Consider the following 19,433-nt stretch of genomic DNA (forward strand, 5'->3'; position numbering starts at 1 on the left):
CACAATGCCCCTGCCCCCCAACCCAGGCCAACCCATCCAATCAAGGCCTTTAAACCACTGAACCAACTAGTCTGGGCCCAAAGCTGACAGAAACCTTTTATTTTACCTCGGGCTAAATCACTTAGAGGAGCACTTTATTGGTACACACCGACCAACTGGACAGCAAAACATATTTCTTATGGCCCAGGAACATTATGTTGCACTAACGACATATCGGGTGACACGTACCAAGAAGGCCCCCAAAGCCCATTCACATCCATGCAAGAAAAAAAAAGTGAATAAATACACAAACAGTCTATCCCCTCTTTTTCCATCTAACGCTTCGCTTCACAATGCGTTTCCTGCTATAACCTCGTGTTATTTTCCTCAAAGCCACAGTCGTCTGGTCTTCTACAGCAGATAGAAATGCTCCATTTCTTTCTCAAGTCTCTGAACCATGGTTGGAATCTTAATTGAGTTCCTCCTCTGGAGCTCGGGACTATTTGACAAAGATTTTTCGTCAGTGGAAAATTCAGACCTTTGCCGAGCATAATCTTCCACACAATACTTCAACATTGTCATTCAGCACACCGGCTCCTGAGATAAAGCGGAGCAGTAGGTAGGAATGTATGTACACGGCCATTGAATTTGATTGAACATTATAATATCTTTCATTTCCATTGTATAAGGATGAACGTGGGCAGAACTGATTGAGCACACTCTTCCTAATGCCCTTACATGACCATATTACAGTACACACTTGACACGTCGTTGTACATTTGCCAGTTAACATAGCAAACATTGTAGAGTTATCATGTTCATATTGGAATGGCCATTTAGAATGATTTATTTTCCTGTACAAATCTGCACATGCCATGGAATGATGGCAATCATCAAACGTTTTTTCAAACTGCAAGACGTGAGACTTTTTGCAGCTGATGCAATGTTTTTCTAAGGCTCTTATCGGGATATTGGTGGTTTCCAGGGTGGAACTTTAGCCATTGCTCCCTCCTTCCCTCCCTAACACAGTCCTCCCTTCTTTTCCAGAACATAACAGTGTGCTTTCCTGTTTGAACACTGTTTCATTGTTATCTGTATTGTCTACTTGTTGAATGTTTGTGAAGTCTTGATTGTGGTTGTTTGTAATGTCTTGTTAATTGGTGTTGGACCCCAGGAAGATTAGCAAGCATTATGGCGTTAGCTAATGGGGATCCTAATAAAAATGACAAAATGACAAAAATTGTGACAGATCAAATAGGGAGGTTAGTATGGTTTGTATGCTTAGTATAGTTTGAATGGTTTGTATGCTTAGTATAGTTTGAATGGTTTGTATGCTTAGTATAGTTTGAATGGTTTGTATGCTTAGCATGGTTTGTATGCTTAGTATGATTTGAATGGTTTGTATGCTTAGTATGGTTTGAATGGTTTGTATGCTTAGTATGGTTTGAATGGTTTGTATGCTTAGTATGGTTTGAATGGTTTGTATGCTTAGTATGGTTTGTATGCTTAGCATGGTTTGAATGCTTAGTATGGTTTGAATGGTTTGTATGCTTAGTATGGTTTGAATGGTCTGTATGCTTAGTATGGTTTGAATGGTTTGTATGCTTAGTATGGTTTGTATGCTTAGCATGGTTTGAATGCTTAGTATGGTTTGAATGGTTTGTATGCTTAGTATGGTTTGTATGCTTAGCATGGTTTGAATGCTTAGTATGGTTTGAATGGTTTGTATGCTTAGTATGGTTTGTATGCTTAGCATGGTTTGAATGCTTAGTATGGTTTGAATGGTTTGTATGCTTAGTATGGTTTGAATGGTCTGTATGCTTAGTATGGTTTTTATGCTTAGTATAGTTTGAATGGTTTGTATGGTTAGTATGGTTAGTATAGTTAGTATGGTTAGTATGGTTAGTATGGTTAGTATAGTTAGTATGGTTTGTATGGCTTGTATAGTTAGTATGGTTTGTATGGCTTGTATGATTTGTATGATTAGTATGTTTAGTATGGTTAGTATGGCTTGTATAGTTAGTATGGTTTGTATAGTTAGTATGGTTTGTATAGTTAGCATGGTTTGTATAGTTAGTATGGTTAGTATGGTTAGTATAGTTTGTTTGGTTAGTATAGTTAGTATAGTTAGTATGGCGTGTATGGTTAGTATAGTTAGCATGGTTTGTATGGTTTGTATAGTTAGTATAGTTTGTATGGTTAGTATGGTTAGTATAGTTAGTATGGTTAGTATAGTTTGTATGGTTCGTATAGTTAGTATAGTTTGTATGGTTTGTATAGTTAGTATGGTTAGTATGGTTTTTATAGTTTGTGTGGTTAGTATGGTTAGTATAGTTAGTATGGTTTGTATGGTTAGTCATAGTTAGTATGGTTCATATGGTTAGTATAGTTAGTATGGTTAGTATGGTGGGTATAGTTAGTATGGCGTGTATGGTTAGTATGGTTAGTATAGTTAGTATGGCTAGTATGGTTAGTATAGGTAGTATAGTTAGTATGGCGTGTATGGTTAGTATGGTTAGTATAGTTAGTATGGCGTGTATGGTTAGTATGGCTAGTATAGTTAGTATGGCTAGTATAGTTAGTATAGTTAGTAGGGTTAGTATGGCGTGTATGGTTAGTATGGCTAGTATAGTTAGTATGGCTAGTATAGTTAGTATAGTTAGCATGGTTTGTGTGGTTCGTATAGTTAGTATAGTTAGTATGGCTAGTATAGTTAGTATAGTTAGTATGGCATGTATGGTTAGTATAGTTTGTATGGTTAGTATGGTTTGTATAGTTAGTATGGTTAGTATGGCTAGTATAGTTAGTATAGTTAGTATGGCATGTATGGTTAGTATAGTTTGTATGGTTAGTATGGTTTGTATAGTTAGTATGGTTAGTATGGTTTTTATAGTTTGTGTGGTTAGTATGGTTAGTATAGTTAGTATGGTTTGTATGGTTAGTCATAGTTAGTATGGTTCATATGATTAGTATAGTTAGTATGGTTAGTATGGTGGGTATAGTTAGTATGGCGTGTATGGTTAGTATGGTTAGTATAGTTAGTATGGCTAGTATAGTTAGTATGGTTAGTATAGGTAGTATAGTTAGTATGGCGTGTATGGTTAGTATGGTTAGTATAGTTAGTATGGCGTGTATGGTTAGTATGGCTAGTATAGTTAGTATGGCTAGTATAGTTAGTATAGTTAGTAGGGTTAGTATGGCGTGTATGGTTAGTATGGTTAGTATAGTTAGTATGGCTAGTATAGTTAGTATGGCTAGTATAGTTAGTATAGTTAGTATAGTTAGTATGGCGTGTATGGTTATTATAGTTAGCATGGTTTGTGTGGTTCGTATAGTTAGTATAGTTAGTATGGCTTGTATGGTTTGTATAGTTAGTATGGTTAGTATGGTTTGTATAGTTAGTATGGTTAGTATGGTTAGTATAGTTAGTATGGCTAGTATAGTTAGTATGGTTAGTATAGTTAGTATGGCATGTATGGTTAGTATAGTTTGTATGGTTAGTATGGTTTGTATAGTTAGTATAGTTAGTATGGTTTGTATGGTTAGTATGGCTAGTATAGTTAGTATAGTTAGTATAGTTAGTATGGTTTGTATGGTTAGTATAGTTAGCATGGTTTGTGTGGTTTGTATAGTTAGTATGGTTAGTATGGTTCGTATAGTTAGTATAGTTAGTATGGCTTGTATGGTTTGTATAGTTAGTATGGTTAGTATAGTTTGTATAGTTAGTATAGTTAGTATGGTTTGTATGGTTTGTATAGTTAGTATGGTTTGTATAGTTAGTATGGTTTGTATGGTTAGTATGGTTTGTATGGTTTGTATAGTTAGTATGGTTTGTATAGTTAGTATGGTTTGTATGGTTAGTATGGTTAGTATGGTTTGTATAGTTAGTATGGTTTGTATGGTTAGTATGGTTAGTATGGTTTGTATAGTTAGTATGGCTAGTATAGTTAGTATAGTTAGTATGGTTAGTATAGTTAGTATGGCGTGTATGGTTAGTATAGTTTGTATGGTTAGTATGGTTTGTATGGTTTGTATAGTTAGTATGGCTAGTATAGTTAGTATAGTTAGTATGGTTAGTATAGTTAGTATGGCGTGTATGGTTAGTATAGTTAGCATGGTTTGTGTGGTTTGTATGGTTCGTATAGTTAGTATAGTTAGTATGGCTTGTATGGTTTGTATGGCTTGTATAGTTAGTATGGTTTGTATAGTTAGTATAGTTTGTATGGTTAGTATGGTTTGTATAGTTTGTATAGTTTGTATAGTTTGTATGGTTTGTATAGTTAGTATAGTTTGTATAGTTAGTATGGTTTGTATAGTTAGTATAGTTTGTATGGTTAGTATGGCTTGTATAGTTAGTATGGCTTGTATAGTTAGTATAGTTTGTATGGTTTGTATAGTTAGTATGGTTTGTATAGTTAGTATGGCTAGTATAGTTAGTATAGTTAGTATAGTTAGTATGGCGTGTATGGTTAGTATAGTTAGCATGGTTTGTGTGGTTTGTATGGTTCGTATAGTTAGTATAGTTAGTATGGCTTGTATGGTTTGTATAGTTAGTATGGTTTGTATAGTTAGTATGGTTAGTATGGTTTGTATGGTTTGTATAGTTAGTATGGTTTGTATAGTTAGTATAGTTTGTATGGTTAGTATGGCTTGTATAGTTAGTATGGTTTGTATGGTTTGTATAGTTAGTATGGTTTGTATAGTTAGTATAGTTTGTATAGTTAGTATAGTTTGTATGGTTAGTATGGCTTGTATAGTTAGTATGGTTTGTATAGTTTGTATGGTTTTTATAGTTAGTATGGTTAGTATGGCTTGTATGGTTTGTAACCCAATCACAAGTCTGAGGAATCAAATATTCCGTCTGCCTTTCATCTCCTCCACAAGGGTGTTGATTCAACACACACACACACACACACACACAGGTGCACACACGTAGACACGCACGACTGGGCACAGACATCACTGGACACAGACATCACTGGACACAGACATCACTGAATTCTTAAGGTGACAAATCATCCCTAACAGCTATGTGAACAGTGCCACTTCAAACCCAATACCATAGACACCTACACAACCTGTTTATAGGCAGAGTCAATAGATCACTTTGCTTGGCAAACATCTTTAAACTAGAGGTAGTTCATGGTAATAATTGCAAGGCAGCCACCATGACTGCAAATAAACAAGACTTGAGCTTCACTTTAAATACATTAAGTGAGGACTCGCACACCAACCGAGAGGAACGAGAGGCCACTGTGTTCTTGGGGACCTTCAATGCTGCAGATATTCTTTGGTATCCTTCCCCAGATCTGTGCCTCAAAATAATGCTGTCTCGGAGCTCTACGGACAATTCCTTCGACGTCATGGCTTGGTTTTTTATCTGACATGCACTGTCAACTGTGGGACCTTATATAGACAGGTGTGTGCTTTTCCAAATCATGTCCAATCAATTGAATTTACCACAGGTGGACTCCAGTCAAGTTGTAGAAACATCTCAAGGATGATCAATGGAAACAGGATGCACCTGAGCTCAATTAGCAAAGGGTCTGAATACTTATGTAAATAAGGTATCTGTTTTTTATTTTTAATACATTATCAAAAACGTCTAAAAATCTGTTTCTGCTTTGTCATTATGGGGTATTGTGTATAGATTGACAACGATTTTTTATTTATTTAATCCATTTTAGAATAAGGCTGTAACGTAACAAAATGTGGGAAAAGTCATGTGGTCTGAATACTTTCCGAAAGCAGTGTATGCCACATCACCTTTCAGATCAAGCACCGCTCAGTATCTCCAACCTTAAGAGACACCACTTCATCACTGTCCTGATGATGACTCATGGAATGCATTACTATTCGCTGGGTGAACAAAGATTGCCAAAGTGAAGATGACAGCAACATTCTGTGCTGTTTTCTATTGTTTATGAGGCAGTGTGAGCAGGATAGGCAACATCTCACTGGGACTTTGGTTTTCTAAATATTTTAATTACCGGATGAGTTCCCAGCTGAAGGACACGCACTTCTGACTCAGCACAACTGACAAGAATATTTCATATTTTCTCCGGACGTGTCTGTTTACTTCAAGATGGTTTATTTTTGAAAGGGCAGACAGGCAGGCAGGCAGACAGGCAGGCAGGCAGGCAGGCAGGCAGGCAGGCAGGCAGGCAGGCAGGAGGGCAGGCAGGAGGGCAGGCAGGCAGGCAGGCAGGCAGGCAGGCAGGCAGACAGACAGACAGGCAGACAGGCAGACAGAGAGGCAGGCAGACAGGCAGCTGGATCATCCTAGTGTACCCTTGTCAACTGGATCGTCCTTAATCAAATCAAATTGTATTTGTCACATGCTTCGCAAACAACAAGAGTAGACTAACTTACTTATGGGCCCTTCCCAACAATGCAGAGAGAAAGAAAATAGAGAACTAATAGAAAAGTAACTAAAAGTAATAATACCCAGCATACCTCAGTCAGTGGTTGCAGTACTGTACAGTCCAGTCCAGACCAGTTCAGACCAGTACAGTCCATACATGACTCCTTAGATTACATCTGTACAGTGAACTTCAGAGGTGACAGGGGAACTCAATCTGACACCTCCCAGGACTCATCTCAGGCAAATTTGTTCCTAAGCTGTCCAGGGCTTGAGGTGCAGAAGACGCAGAGCCTCATGTAAACCAAGAAAGATGGAAGAAGACTAGCAGGAAGAGAATCAAGCAGCCAGGACACAAACACACAGTAATTAGGTGCACTGGCAGAGATATAAAGGAACAGGGACAATGTTAAAACACACCTAAATCACAAGCTCCAGTTGTGAACACTAATAATGTTCCTAAGGAGTAAGGAACCCTAAGGAGTTAACCAGACCCACAGTGTTACAGTATACAGCGAAAGAGAGAGTTGTTAAAGCTCAGGGCTGCTCATGGTCCACTAATCTGACGAATCATTCCTCATGAAAAACCATCAACAGGATCTTCACATGTTACTGCCTGGACATCCTGCCTCTCTAAGGGAATATTACCCCAGATCTAGACGCCACATACAGTCACTCCCCCAGTAACATCCTGATCAACTCAAGGTACATGCAGTGATTCCTGGCACCATACATTGTTTACTGGGTTGCTAGCTGCAACGTAATGTTTGGGGCCCTTGCGCATCAATGACAAAGGCACCAAAACATGCAGAGAGTTATCCATATTTGGTAGATTGGGATAAACACTTTGTCACATTAAGCGAAGTTCAGCGAGAGCTGAGAATATAAAGGATGTTCTGGTGGGACAAAGCAAAGGGCCTTGATGTGTTGCTTTGGTAACAGAACCCAAACAGCGGGTCCTTGTTAACCTAAAATGGCCCCAGGTTCACAGACTCTTAGAGACTGTCAAAACCGGTCTTGCATTAAAGCATGACACACACTTGGACGAGTTCTGAACTTGTGTGTTTCTACATTTTGGACTAACCTCTTCAAGGACACATTCATGACTTAGACCACTTTCTCTCTCCACTTAACGCTGCAACAAAAAGTCTGCTCCCCTCTCTCCCTCCCTCCCTCCCTCTGCCAGCTTTGGCCTTTGAAGTGCTGGCTGAAATAAAGCACCTCCAAATATTTTCCACAGAGATTTTTTTTTTATAAGGTGGACGGCTGATATTTCCCAGAAGGCTGATGTTAGCTGTGCCTGCTGGCAGTGCCAGCGTCAGCCCGACAGGCAAGTTAAAGTCATTATCAGACAGTTCAACAGGTCAACCAAGACACCAACTCTAGAACATTCACATACTGACCCTCATGACCTACCAAGTGCCACTAGAAGACAAACTCAAGTTAAGCTGAAACTCATTCACCACTTAGGCAATAGATTTGGAATGTAGCAGCATTTACTGGTGACTTTGTACAGTAGGCTACAAATGGTCTAGGATCAGTTTATCCTCTGTGTGAGTGTAATATGGAGTTGATTAGCAGTGTAATTGGGATGATGGATGGGTTAAGTGTTGGTAAACGCATACACATTGTTCTCAGCTGACAGCCTCCCACCCACCCTGAGAGTGTTGGTGGACTGTGGGTGTGGCTGGGCTGTAGTTCATCCATCACGGCCCCAGTAGCATCAGCGTGATAAGAGCCAGGAGCACTCCAAGGTGTTCTGGGAACTCGAGCAGGGTGTGAATTGCACCCCAGAAAAGAGGGGACTGTTCCACCTTGGCCACCATCATTAAGCCTTCACAATCCTTCTGCTCAAACAAGATGCAAATGAGGTCTAAAGTGGCCCTGAGTATTGACAGAACCAAATTGACTGGGCTTCTAATGAGCTATTCTATAGGTGCTGGGCTGGCATTCCCCTTTGGGAAGCATTTTCAACATGCCCGTTTCCTGCTTTTATTACGTTAACACTCAAACATTTCCCATCAAAACAACCCTAATCTAATTACTTTCTACTTAAAAAGATACGAACAAAGGCTCATTGCTGCCTCCTATTCACAACTACAGTCAAATGTTGCACATTAAAACAACTTGACTGGCAACTAAATAAAGAAAAGATCAACACTTTTTCCTAAAGGGACACACAATCCCACTTGGTATTATTATTTATTTTCTCTGTTTCAAATGTCTAGGGATCATTCTCTCAAATTCAACAGGTCTATCTATGGTCAACTAGCCTCTGGCTAATGCGAACATGCTTTGCTTTCATACCACTTCCAAGCAAAAAAGATTGTGTTTGTTGTTGCAGTGCCTCATGTATTGTATCCCCTGAGGTCCTTAAGCTTCTTAGTTATGCTAGATAATAGGTTCCATCTCCTAGAATCACCAGAGGTGGAAACACTGCATTTTCAGGGATTGCAGGACTCACTTCCCCCATGGAATGTAATTTCATACTAAGTCATCAGGGTTAATGGGGCTGAGGCTGATAAGTCCTCAGGTTAATGGGTCTGAGACTGATAAACCCTCAGGTTAATGGGTCTGAGGCTGATAAACCCTCAGGTTAATGGGTCTGAGACTGATAAACCCTCAGGTTAATGGGTCTGAGGCTGATAAACCCTCAGGTTAATGGGTCTGAGGCTGATAAACCCTCAGGTTAATGGGTCTGAGGCTGATAAACCCTCAGGTTAATGGGTCTGAGGCTGCTAAATCCTCAGGTTAATGGGGCTGAGGCTGCTAAACCCTCAGGTTAATGGGGCTGAGGCTGCTAAACCCTCAGGTTAATGGGGCTGAGGCTGCTAAATCCTCAGGTTAATGGGGCTGAGGCTGCTAAATCCTCAGGTTAATGGGGCTGAGGCTGCTAAATCTTCAGGTTAATGGGTTTGAGGCTGCTAGGTTCTCAGGTTAATGTGGCCGAGGCTGGTATGTCCTCAGGTTAATGTGGCCGAGGCTGGTAAGTCCTCAGGTTAATGGGGCTGAGGCTGCTAAATCTTCAGGTTAATGGGTTTGAGGCTGCTAGGTTCTCAGGTTAATGTGGCCGAGGCTGGTAAATCCTCAGGTTAATGTGGCCGAGGCTGGTAAGCCCTCAGGTTAATGTGGCCGAGGCTGGTAAATCCTCAGGTTAATGTGGCCGAGGCTGGTAAATCCTCAGGTTAATGTGGCCGAGGCTGGTAAGCCCTCAGGTTAATGTGGCCGAGGCTGGTAAATCTTCAGGTTAATGTGGCCGAGGCTGGTAAATCCTCAGGTTAATGTGGCCGAGGCTGGTAAGTCCTCAGGTTAATGGGACTTAGGCTGACTGGACTGGAAAGAAAGTACAGGTTACAGCCACAGGTCAGACTACTAGTAAATTTCATAAAAGTGCCAATGCACATGACATACTCATACTATGACAATCCTAGGCATATCTAATATGTTAACACAGTTTACAGTTCGCCGTTTTATTGTCACAATCACAAATCACAAGTACAGTGACAGGCTGAACTTGTAAGCTCTACCAACAGTGAAGTAATTAAATAGCATAACTAATTAAACCAGGTATATAATAAAGAAAACGGGAGAAATAAGAAATAAGCGAGGAAGCTATATACAGGGTCGGCTATATACAGGGTCAGCTATATTCGTTGCCGAACACCTGCCCTCGCCGTTGTTAACAGAACTGCGGGAAAACAGTGCCCGACAGGTCGGGGCAAAGGACACAATCTACAGGTGTACTTGCTAGCTAGCTACCATCTTCTGTGGGGTTTATCAGCGGCTGGCATCCAATGTTTTTGTGCATTAACGCCACCTACTGTATTGCAGCATTGCCACCTCCCACCTGTCCCAAGTTAAGAATTGATCAATAGAAGTATAAAGAGGGGTTCCTGCAGATGCACAATCAACAGGCTCTGCATATTATTAAATGAGGCTACCCACTCATACACCACCTAGCCTCTGACAATATAAATGGACAGAAGAGCAGTGGTGTGATGATGCGCGAAAGGGTTTGTGTTACTTACAAACGTTCTGCGTTCCTAGGTATTCCTTTTGGCACGGTCCTGAAGCCTTGAGCCTGGCAATCCACATGAGATCCAGAGCAACTGCATTTGTGAGGACATCCATTCACCACGGCAGCGCACAGCAATCCGCACATCAGAACCCATATCCCCCAGTGATATGCCGTCCACTTCTCATGCACATTCGGTAGCATGGTATTCACCGTGGCAAAACTAGTATTTAAAACGAAAATAACGAAACACTAAATGTTTTTTTCTCTGAAAGGTGGAATCCCCAAAAGGTATACTCAACTATCTCGCAATAAAAGATAGTTGCAGTTAAATTAAAGGCTAAAAGGTCCAGAACCTAATAATATGAATAGATCAAATCAGTTTCTCAAAATTAAGTACCTTCCCAAACAAAATCGATGCGGAGTTGCGGTCATTCAAAGTCCAATGCGTGTTCTGCCTTTTTCTCACCATTGATACAAAACTGTAAAAATATTAGAGAATGAAAAAAAATATTTAAAATGCAATTTCAAAACCATCTTCTTTCAGATGCGTACGTCATTTCACTTATAACAATCTTCATCAGTAACCATCCCAAATGCTTCATAGAAAAAAAAATCCAATGGACAATTAGTTTAGTACATAAAGTTTCAGATGTGATAACAGTTTCTCAGTTGTTGAGGTAACTCCAGCTAGTACGCATCACACAGTCCCATTCCAATTGATGCCATTTTGAAACATAACTCCAGGGGAGCGAATGTAGGCTGCAGTCTGCGAGAAAACTCATACCTATTTCCACCCCCCAAATTCACTTCAGATTCCTACTGGTTCGCACTGCGTTGATGTCACTATAAGCAGAAAATAAGTTATTATTCTATATTTTTTTAATGCCCCTCATGTGCACTTTACGATCAGTAAGTAAAATAATAAAGTCTATGGAATTTTGGAATGAGTTACAAGCAATGAGTTTGCAATTGATGAGTTACATGGAAAACATCAAGTTTCCATTTTAGGTCCAACACTTGTGTGCATGTGCAACTAACGGGACTTGATCAGAGAAGGTTATATTTGTGGATTTGACCTAACGAGGTGATATAGCCCAGTGTACTTTTAAATGAGGCTATTTGTGCCCAGATACTGTGAATCTTCATTGAGAACTTCTAGTAGCAGGGTGTTGTTAAAATAGAACTGGATGTGACAATGCATTTAGAATGACTTGAGTGACAACGGCAAGGACACCGCTTCAAAATAGTTACGCAGTAGCCTCTATATTAAGTTGAAGGCAGCAATGAAACAAAGAATGGTTGCCTACTTTCTCATTTTGCTGACCCAGGCTTTATCAAGTATTCTGACCATAAAAAGCAATTCCTTAAATGACTTATATCAATAGCAATAGGCCTGTATCTCAACTAAATTGAAATTGTTGTAAGAAAGTGGCCAAGAACTCACTTTCAATACTTTAGTTACAGTTTAGACTTGTGAAGCACTCACACAACTCTCATCCAGTCTTCACTGAGCAGTCTCTGTCTTACTGTCATTTTGCAGCTGCAGTGCCCTCATCTGGTGTTAAAATGGACCAATAATTACATTTTAAACTAACCCTCTCCCCATTGAATTGTTGTATTTCAGACAATAGCTTACATGTTCTCTGACAGCTACAACCACAACTAACACAACATTTATGGATCTAGTCAAATCTGAACTTTGCATTGGTGGTTGATGATGGCCTATTTTGTAATAACTAGGAAATATAATTTTAATATCATATCAGGTTACACATTCAGATTAAAAGCAGATTTAAATAGAAAATATTCTAATTTCTGTCAACACCATAGACAAGCCTGAGTAGCCTTGAATTAGGCAGATGGGGCCAGCATCTGCATCAGACATTGGCTATCAGACTCTTCTTCCTTGCTCTCTGATAAAGCTCCACAGAGGAGACTTGTTTAACACACTGAGCAGATAATCAATTTACATTATTTTCAGTGAAGAGCAAATTGAGATGCTATTTATGACATCCTGGACTCCTCTCTCTGCCTCCATCCACACTCTACTTCTCCCCATTCCTCCCTTTCTCCCCCCTTTCCTCTTCCCACACTCTACTTCTCCCACCTTTCCTCTTCCCACACTCAACTTCTCCCCTTTCCTCCCTTTCTCCCCCCTTTCCTCTTCCCACACTCTACTTCTCCCACCTTTCCTCTTCCCACACTCTACTTCTCCCCCCTTTACTCTTCCCACACTCTACTTCTCCCCCGTTTCCTCTTCCCACACTCTACTTCTCCCCCCTTTCCTCTTCCCACACTCTACTTCTCCCCCCTTTCCTCTTCCCACACTCTACTTCTCCCCCCTTTCCTCTTCCCACACTCTACTTCTCCCCCCTTTCCTCTTCCCACACTCTACTTCTCCCACCTTTCCTCTTCCCACACTCTACTTCTCCCCCCTTTACTCTTCCCACACTCTACTTCTCCCCCGTTTCCTCTTCCCACACTCTACTTCTCCCCCCTTTCCTCTTCCCACACTCTACTTCTCCCCCTTTCCTCTTCCCACACTCTACTTCTCCCCCCTTTCCTCTTCCCACACTCTACTTCTCCCCATTCCTCCTTTTCTTCCCCCTTTCCTCTTCCCACACTCTACTTCTCCCCATTCCTCCCTTTCTCCCCCCTTTCCTCTTCCCACACTCTACTTCTCCCCATTCCTCCCTTTCTCCCCCCTTTCCTCCATCCACACTCTACTTCTCCCCATTCCTCCCTTTCTCCCCCCTTTCCTCTTCCCACACTCTACTTCTCCCCATTCCTCCCTTTCTCCCCCCTTTCCTCCATCCACACTCTACTTCTCCCCATTCCTCCCTTTCTCCCCCCTTTCCTCTTCCCACACTCTACTTCTCCCCATTCCTCCCTTTCTCCCCCCTTTCCTCTTCCCACACTCTCTCTTTTCGCTCTATCTTTATTATATCAAGGTGTCTGGATAAAGCAGTGGGCCGGGGTCACACATCTACCCCTCTATCTGGGCCCAGATGCCAGTGGTTTGCAGATGCAGCTCCATGCCTCTCAGATCGAGGTGAAGAGTTAACTCATTCCTCCGTCTGGAGTCAGGGGCATATGGCTAAGCTGTGAACCATGTGTGCAGAGCTTTTACTGACACGCACATGCACACACACGGCAGCGGTCACATAAATCAGGTGTGTGTGTGTGTGTTTAGGGAGCGGCTGAGAGGATTTACTGTCTTCTTCACCCTTTCCTCTTTCTAATCTCAGGGATGAGGAATGTTCTGTCGTTCCACCTGTGGATGAGTGTGGATAACAAGCATGGCGAGGACAGATATGCTCTACATGTTTCTCAGACAGCTATGGATATCAGGAGGAACCAGGAGGACCCAGGAGGACCCAGGAGGAAGGACCCTGGAGGTTCAAGGCCACTTTCCTTCAGGGTCAGTCAAGCACTAACCAGTCCAGGCTGCACGATGTCCATGCCTGCCATGACTCGCTCTCTCCACAAACCACAAACAGAGCTAGGGCTCCCTTGAAGGTGTGGCGTTCGCATATATGTGTGTGTGTGTGTGTGTGTGTGTGTGTGTGTGTGTGTGTGTGTGTGTGTGTGTGTGTGTGTGTGTGTGTGTGTGAGAGTGCGTGCGTGCGTGCGTGCGTGCGTGCGTGCGTGCGTGCGTGCGTGCGTGCGTGCGTGCGTGCGTGTGTGTGTGTGTGTGTGTGAGAGAGAGAGAGAGATCATTTGAGAGTGAAAGAGTATGTCGGAGGTTGCAGCCACTGGCAGATTTACCATGAGGTCTCACATCATTAAGGGGCCTCATGAGCTGGGCATATACATATATATTTTCATTTAAACCCCCCAAAATATATTTCTCTGCTTGAGGCCCCCTGATGCTACGCTCAAGGTATAATAAAAAAAATCCCTATCAAAATGTTTTGCATTGGCTGAGTCTCAAACCATCGCAACCTCCGATGTCAACCTGTGGAAGACACATTTCAGTTGAATGCATTCAGTTGTACAACTGACTAGGTATCCCCCTTTTCCCTTATCCTTTCTATATCTGCGGTGGAAGGTGTCAGAGCTACCGCTGTGTTTGTCAGACCAGGAGACATCCCAAAAATTGGTCTTCTCAAGAAAACATCTGTAGCGTCCGAACGGTTTGAGCTACACACTAATATGACCCCTCTTTGGAAAGACGAGACTCTCCGACCCCCACAAGTTTCCCGAGACTCGTCTGAAGGCCACCCAGCACCAGACAAAAAAAATGTATGGAAGTGAAAACACAATTTTTGTCATTGTTGTTCAGAACCCACTGCCCGCAAGTTGTCATCAAGTTCGCTACCCCCACCCCGTTCTGCCCTGTATGTAGTTCACACGCGCCCGGTTGCACCTTTTTCCCAGTCTGCCATGTATGGATACTTTTTCCCAGTCTACCCTGTATGGATACTTTTTCCCAGTCTGCCCTGTACGGATACTTTTTCCCAGTCTGCCCTGTACGGATACTTTTTCCCAGTCTGCCCTGTACGGATACTTTTTCCCAGTCTGCCCTGTATGGATACTTTTTCCCAGTCTGCCCTGTACGGATACTTTTTCCCAGTCTGCCCTGTACGGATACTTTTTCCCAGTCTGCCCTGTACGGATACTTTTTCCCAGTCTGCCCTGTATGGAGCCTTTTTCCCAGTCTGCCCTGTACGGATACTTTTTCCCAGTCTGCCATGTACGGTCATTTTTTCCCAGTCTGCCCTGTACGGATACTTTTTCCCAGTCTGCCCTGAATGGATACTTTTCCCAGTCTGCCCTGTATGGATACTTTTTCCCAGTCTGCCCTGTATGGAGCCTTTTTCCCAGTCTGCCCTGTACGGATACTTTTTCCCAGTCTGCCCTGTACGGATACTTTTCCCAGTCTGCCCTGTATGGATACTTTTTCCCAGTCTGCCCTGTACGGATACTTTTTCCCAGTCTGCCCTGTACGGATACTTTTTCCCAGTCTGCCCTGTACGGATACTTTTTCCCAGTCTGCCCTGTACGGATACTTTTTCCCAGTCTGCCCTGTACGGATACTTTTTCCCAGTCTGCCCTGTACGGATACTTTTTCCCAGTCTGCCCTGTACGGATACTTTTCCCAGTCTGCCCTGTACGGATACTTTTTCCCAGTCTGCCCTGTACGGATACTTTTTCCCAGTCTGCCCTGTATGGAGCCTTTATCCCAGTCTGCCAGTCTACCCTGTATTAGCCTTTTTCCCAGTCTACCCTGTATTTTTCCCAGTCTGCCCTGTACGGATAGCCTTTTCCCAGTCTGCCCTGCCTTTTTACGGATAGCCTTTTCCCAGTCTGCCCTGTATAGCCTTTTTCCCGGATAGCCTTTTCCCAGTCTTTTTCCCAGTCTGCCCTGTCCCAGTCGGATACTTTTTCCCAGTCTGCCCTGTATGAGCCTTTTTCCCAGTCTGCCAGTCTACCCTGTATTGAGCCTTTTCCCAGTCTGCCCTGCCTTTTTTCCCAGTCGGATGAGCCTTTTTCCCAGTCTGCCCTGTGGAGCCTTTTTCCCAGGATTAGCCTTTTTCCCAGTCTGCCCTGTATTGAGCCTTTTTCCCAGGATGAGCCTTTTTCCAGTCAGTCTGTATTGAGCCTTTTTCCCAGCCCTGTGGAGCCTTTTTCCCAGTCTACCCTTTTTCTTTTTCCCAGTCTGCCCTGTACGGAGCCTTTTTCCCAGTCTGCCCTGTACCCTGGATACTTTTTCCCAGTCTGCCCTGTATTGGATACCCTGTATTTTTTCCCAGTCTGCCAGTCTACCCTGGATACTTTTTCCCAGTCTGCCCTGTATGGAGCCTTTTTCCCAGTCTACCCTGTACGGATACTTTTTCCCAGTCTACCCTGTATTGAGCCTTTTTCCCAGTCTACCCTGTATTGAGCCTTTTTCCCAGTCTGCCCTGTTTGGAGCCCTTTTCCCAGTCTACCCTGTATTGAGCCTTTTTCCCAGTCTACCCTGTATTGAGCCTTTTTTCCCAGTCTACCCTGTATTGAGCCTTTTTCCCAGTCTGCCCTGTATGGAGCCTTTTTCCCAGTCTACCCTGTATTGAGCCTTTTCCCAGTCTGCCCTGTATGGAGCCTTTTTCCCAGTCTACCCTGTATTGAGCCTTTTTCCCAGTCTGCCCTGTATGGAGCCTTTTTCCCAGTCTACCCTGTATTGAGCCTTTTTCCCAGTCTACCCTGTATTGAGCCTTTTTCCCAGTCTGCCCTGTTTGGAGCCTTTTTCCCAGTCTACCCTGTATTGAGCCTTTTTCCCAGTCTACCCTGTATTGAGCCTTTTCCCAGTCTGCCCTGTACGGATACTTTTTCCCAGTCTACCCTGTACGGATACTTTTTCCCAGTCTGCCCTGTATGGAGCCTTTTTCCCAGTCTGTCAGTCTACCCTGTATTGAGCCTTTTTCCCAGTCTACCCTGTATTGAGCCTTTTTCCCAGTCTGCCCTGTTTGGAGCCTTTTTCCCAGTCTACCCTGTATTGAGCCTTTTTCCCAGTCTACCCTGTATTGAGCCTTTTTCCCAGTCTACCCTGTATTGAGCCTTTTTTGCCCACGGTCTTTTTCCCAGCCCTGTACGGATACTTTTTCCCAGTCTGCCCTGTATGGAGTTTTCCCAGTCTGTCAGTCTACCCTGTATTGAGCCTTTTTTCCCAGTCTGCCCTGTATGGAGCCTTTTTCCCAGTCTACCCTGTATTGAGCCTTTTTCCCAGTCTGCCCTGTATGGAGCCTTTTTCCCCAGTCTGCCCTGTATGGAGCCTTTTTTCCCAGTCTACCCTGTATTGAGCCTTTTTTCCCAGTCTACCCTGTATTGAGCCTTTTTCCCAGTCTGCCCTGTATTGAGCCTTTTTCCCAGTCTACCCTGTATTGAGTTTTTTTCCAGTCTACCCTGTATTGAGCCTTTTTCCCAGTCTACCCTGTATTGAGCCTTTTTCCCAGTCTGCCCTGTATGGAGCCTTTTTCCCAGTCTACCCTGTATGGAGCTTTTTTTCCCAGTCTACCCTGTATTGAGCCTTTTTCCCAGTCTGCCCTGTACGGAGCTCACACGCGCCTGGTATCCAACAAGCATGGCTTGAGAGATGCGCTTACCAGTTGAGTGTTTGTAGCTACGTTTTAATATCAACAGTACTGCCACAGCAGCATAATATTTGATTAACACTTGATAACACTTGATTTCGCCTACATCATCATCAATATTCTGTCTGGTTGGCTGATACACACAGCAGAGAGAAGCAGAAAGACATAGAGAGGAAAATCACAATCAGTAAAATAAATCAGACAGGCCTCTGCCTGGGGCCTCCAAATGACTAAGTCCGCCCCTGGTTGCAGACTACTGATAGTCCAGGGTGTTAAAACAAATTTTTCTGGTTTATGTTGAAAACCCTAATGCCTGCCCAGGAAGCGTATGGACAGTGTATAGGAGAAAATTGCCATTGGAGATCAATTCGCACAGCAGAGGCCCACAGCCTGCTTAGCATGAACTAGCCAAAGACCTGTCTGAGAAAAAAAGGCATTAGAAATGAGAGCTCCTTTTAATGGATGACTTTAACAAAAAGAGAAATCCAAACTTTCCACCAGTTACGTCAATCTCTCTGCCCATCTCAGAGCTATAAGGGTATGGGAACCTCAGAGCAAGGGAAAGGGAACATATATGGATTTCCTCTCAATACTTACATTTACTCTCTGTCAGTTGGGGTGAATTGCACCGTGTCGTTCTGGAATGTGGTTTTGTAACATAGAGAACATTTGAACCACAGTAAATCTTCACAAACATTGTATCCCAGTCCTACTTCTCTGTAAAACTCATCACCTGGTTCACTGAGAAAATACCACATTACATTTTACGTCAACCTGAACCTTCTAATTTGTACCAATGGGTTTAGTGCAAGTATAACACAAAGAAAACAAGAATAGGAAGTAGCTTGCTCTCCCCAGTCCCCCAGACCTCCTGAGAGTTTCTCAGCTGATATTATTGTCTGACTCGCAGTGTGATATAGCGAGAGAGGGGAGGGGGAAAGGAGTCTGTCCCTGTAGTGGCCAGCTGGCAGAGCGCTGGCTGGTCAACGGTACAGGCTTACTGTGTGAGACAGCCCCTGTTTCAGTCCCAGTCCCAGTAAAAGGTGCCATGTGTGCCCAGCGGAGTCGGAGTGGAGCGGCCAGCCCCCACTCACCAGTGCAACAGAGAGACTCTTATTTTGTCCACATTGTCTCAGCTCATAAAGGGAGAAGAGTACAGAAGGAGGGAGAGGAGGACAGAGGGAGGGAGAGGAGAGAGAGGAGAACAGAGGAAGGGAGAGGACAGAGGGAGGGAGAAGAGGACAGAGGGGGGAGAGGAGGGAGGGCGAGAGGGAGGGAGGGAGGGATACAGCACAGCTCTGTGGTAAGGCATCAGGAAACCACCAGCACCAGCCAACTCTCACTGCTCCTTGCCTCCATTCCCTGAAAGCACCTCCAGGCCCATACTGTCAGGTTTCCATCAATTACATTGGAGCACAGGCCCCGCAATTCTCCCAAATCCTCTGTTCTTATGCTTAATGCAGACGTTCAGAGAATAAAGAGACTGCCAGATAAGATTGCAAGACAAAAATACTTTCTGAATGTTGTCTTCCTTGGAGATGGTGAACAAACATATGGAATAAAAAGCAATCCCAGATGTTTCCACAACCAACCCCTTTTTCACATTTATTTGTATGGTATTCAACGAGCTGTCCCTATCCCTGGGAGAGTTGTTGCATGTGGGAGCCATCCAGACATCATGGATTATGCACAACCTGACGCGGTTTTATCACCTTTGACCCTGCTCTGATGTTGAGGCACGCTTCATTTGATGTCCTAAACGCGGCAGCGCTGGACATTTGCTTGGGCTTTGTTAGTGATTTCACCTTCTCTCTCTCGTCTCACAGGCCGCTGAGCACAGGAATGCTGAAAGCCATGGTAATCATGAACTGAGTAATGGTGATTTTCTCTCCTTTACATTTTGGCACGCAGTGAATATTTGTTTTGGCTCTGACCTACATTGTGCAAACCTGTACAATGCGAATAGTCCTGTTCTGGAAAAGAGTAATCACAGGATTAGCAG

The 19,433-nt window shown here is 43.1% G+C and overlaps 1 protein-coding gene across 1 annotated transcript in view; it reads right to left on the minus strand.

Moving 5' to 3' along the window:
- The window catches only part of LOC118375671 (slit homolog 3 protein-like), a 501,749-nt gene extending 490,631 nt beyond the window's left edge, over positions 1-11,118 (minus strand). Inside the window, exons 1-2 of the mRNA XM_052488085.1 lie at positions 10,756-11,118; positions 10,369-10,578 (exon numbers count right to left, since the gene is read on the minus strand). Of these exons, the coding sequence (XP_052344045.1) occupies positions 10,369-10,578; positions 10,756-10,790 (245 nt within the window). The 5' untranslated portion in view covers positions 10,791-11,118. The remainder of the gene's footprint in view (positions 1-10,368; positions 10,579-10,755) is intronic.
- Positions 11,119-19,433: the final 8,315 nt, after the last annotated feature.

Source organism: Oncorhynchus keta, chromosome 30 (assembly GCF_023373465.1).
Source record: "Oncorhynchus keta strain PuntledgeMale-10-30-2019 chromosome 30, Oket_V2, whole genome shotgun sequence".
Lineage (NCBI taxonomy): Eukaryota > Metazoa > Chordata > Actinopteri > Salmoniformes > Salmonidae > Oncorhynchus > Oncorhynchus keta.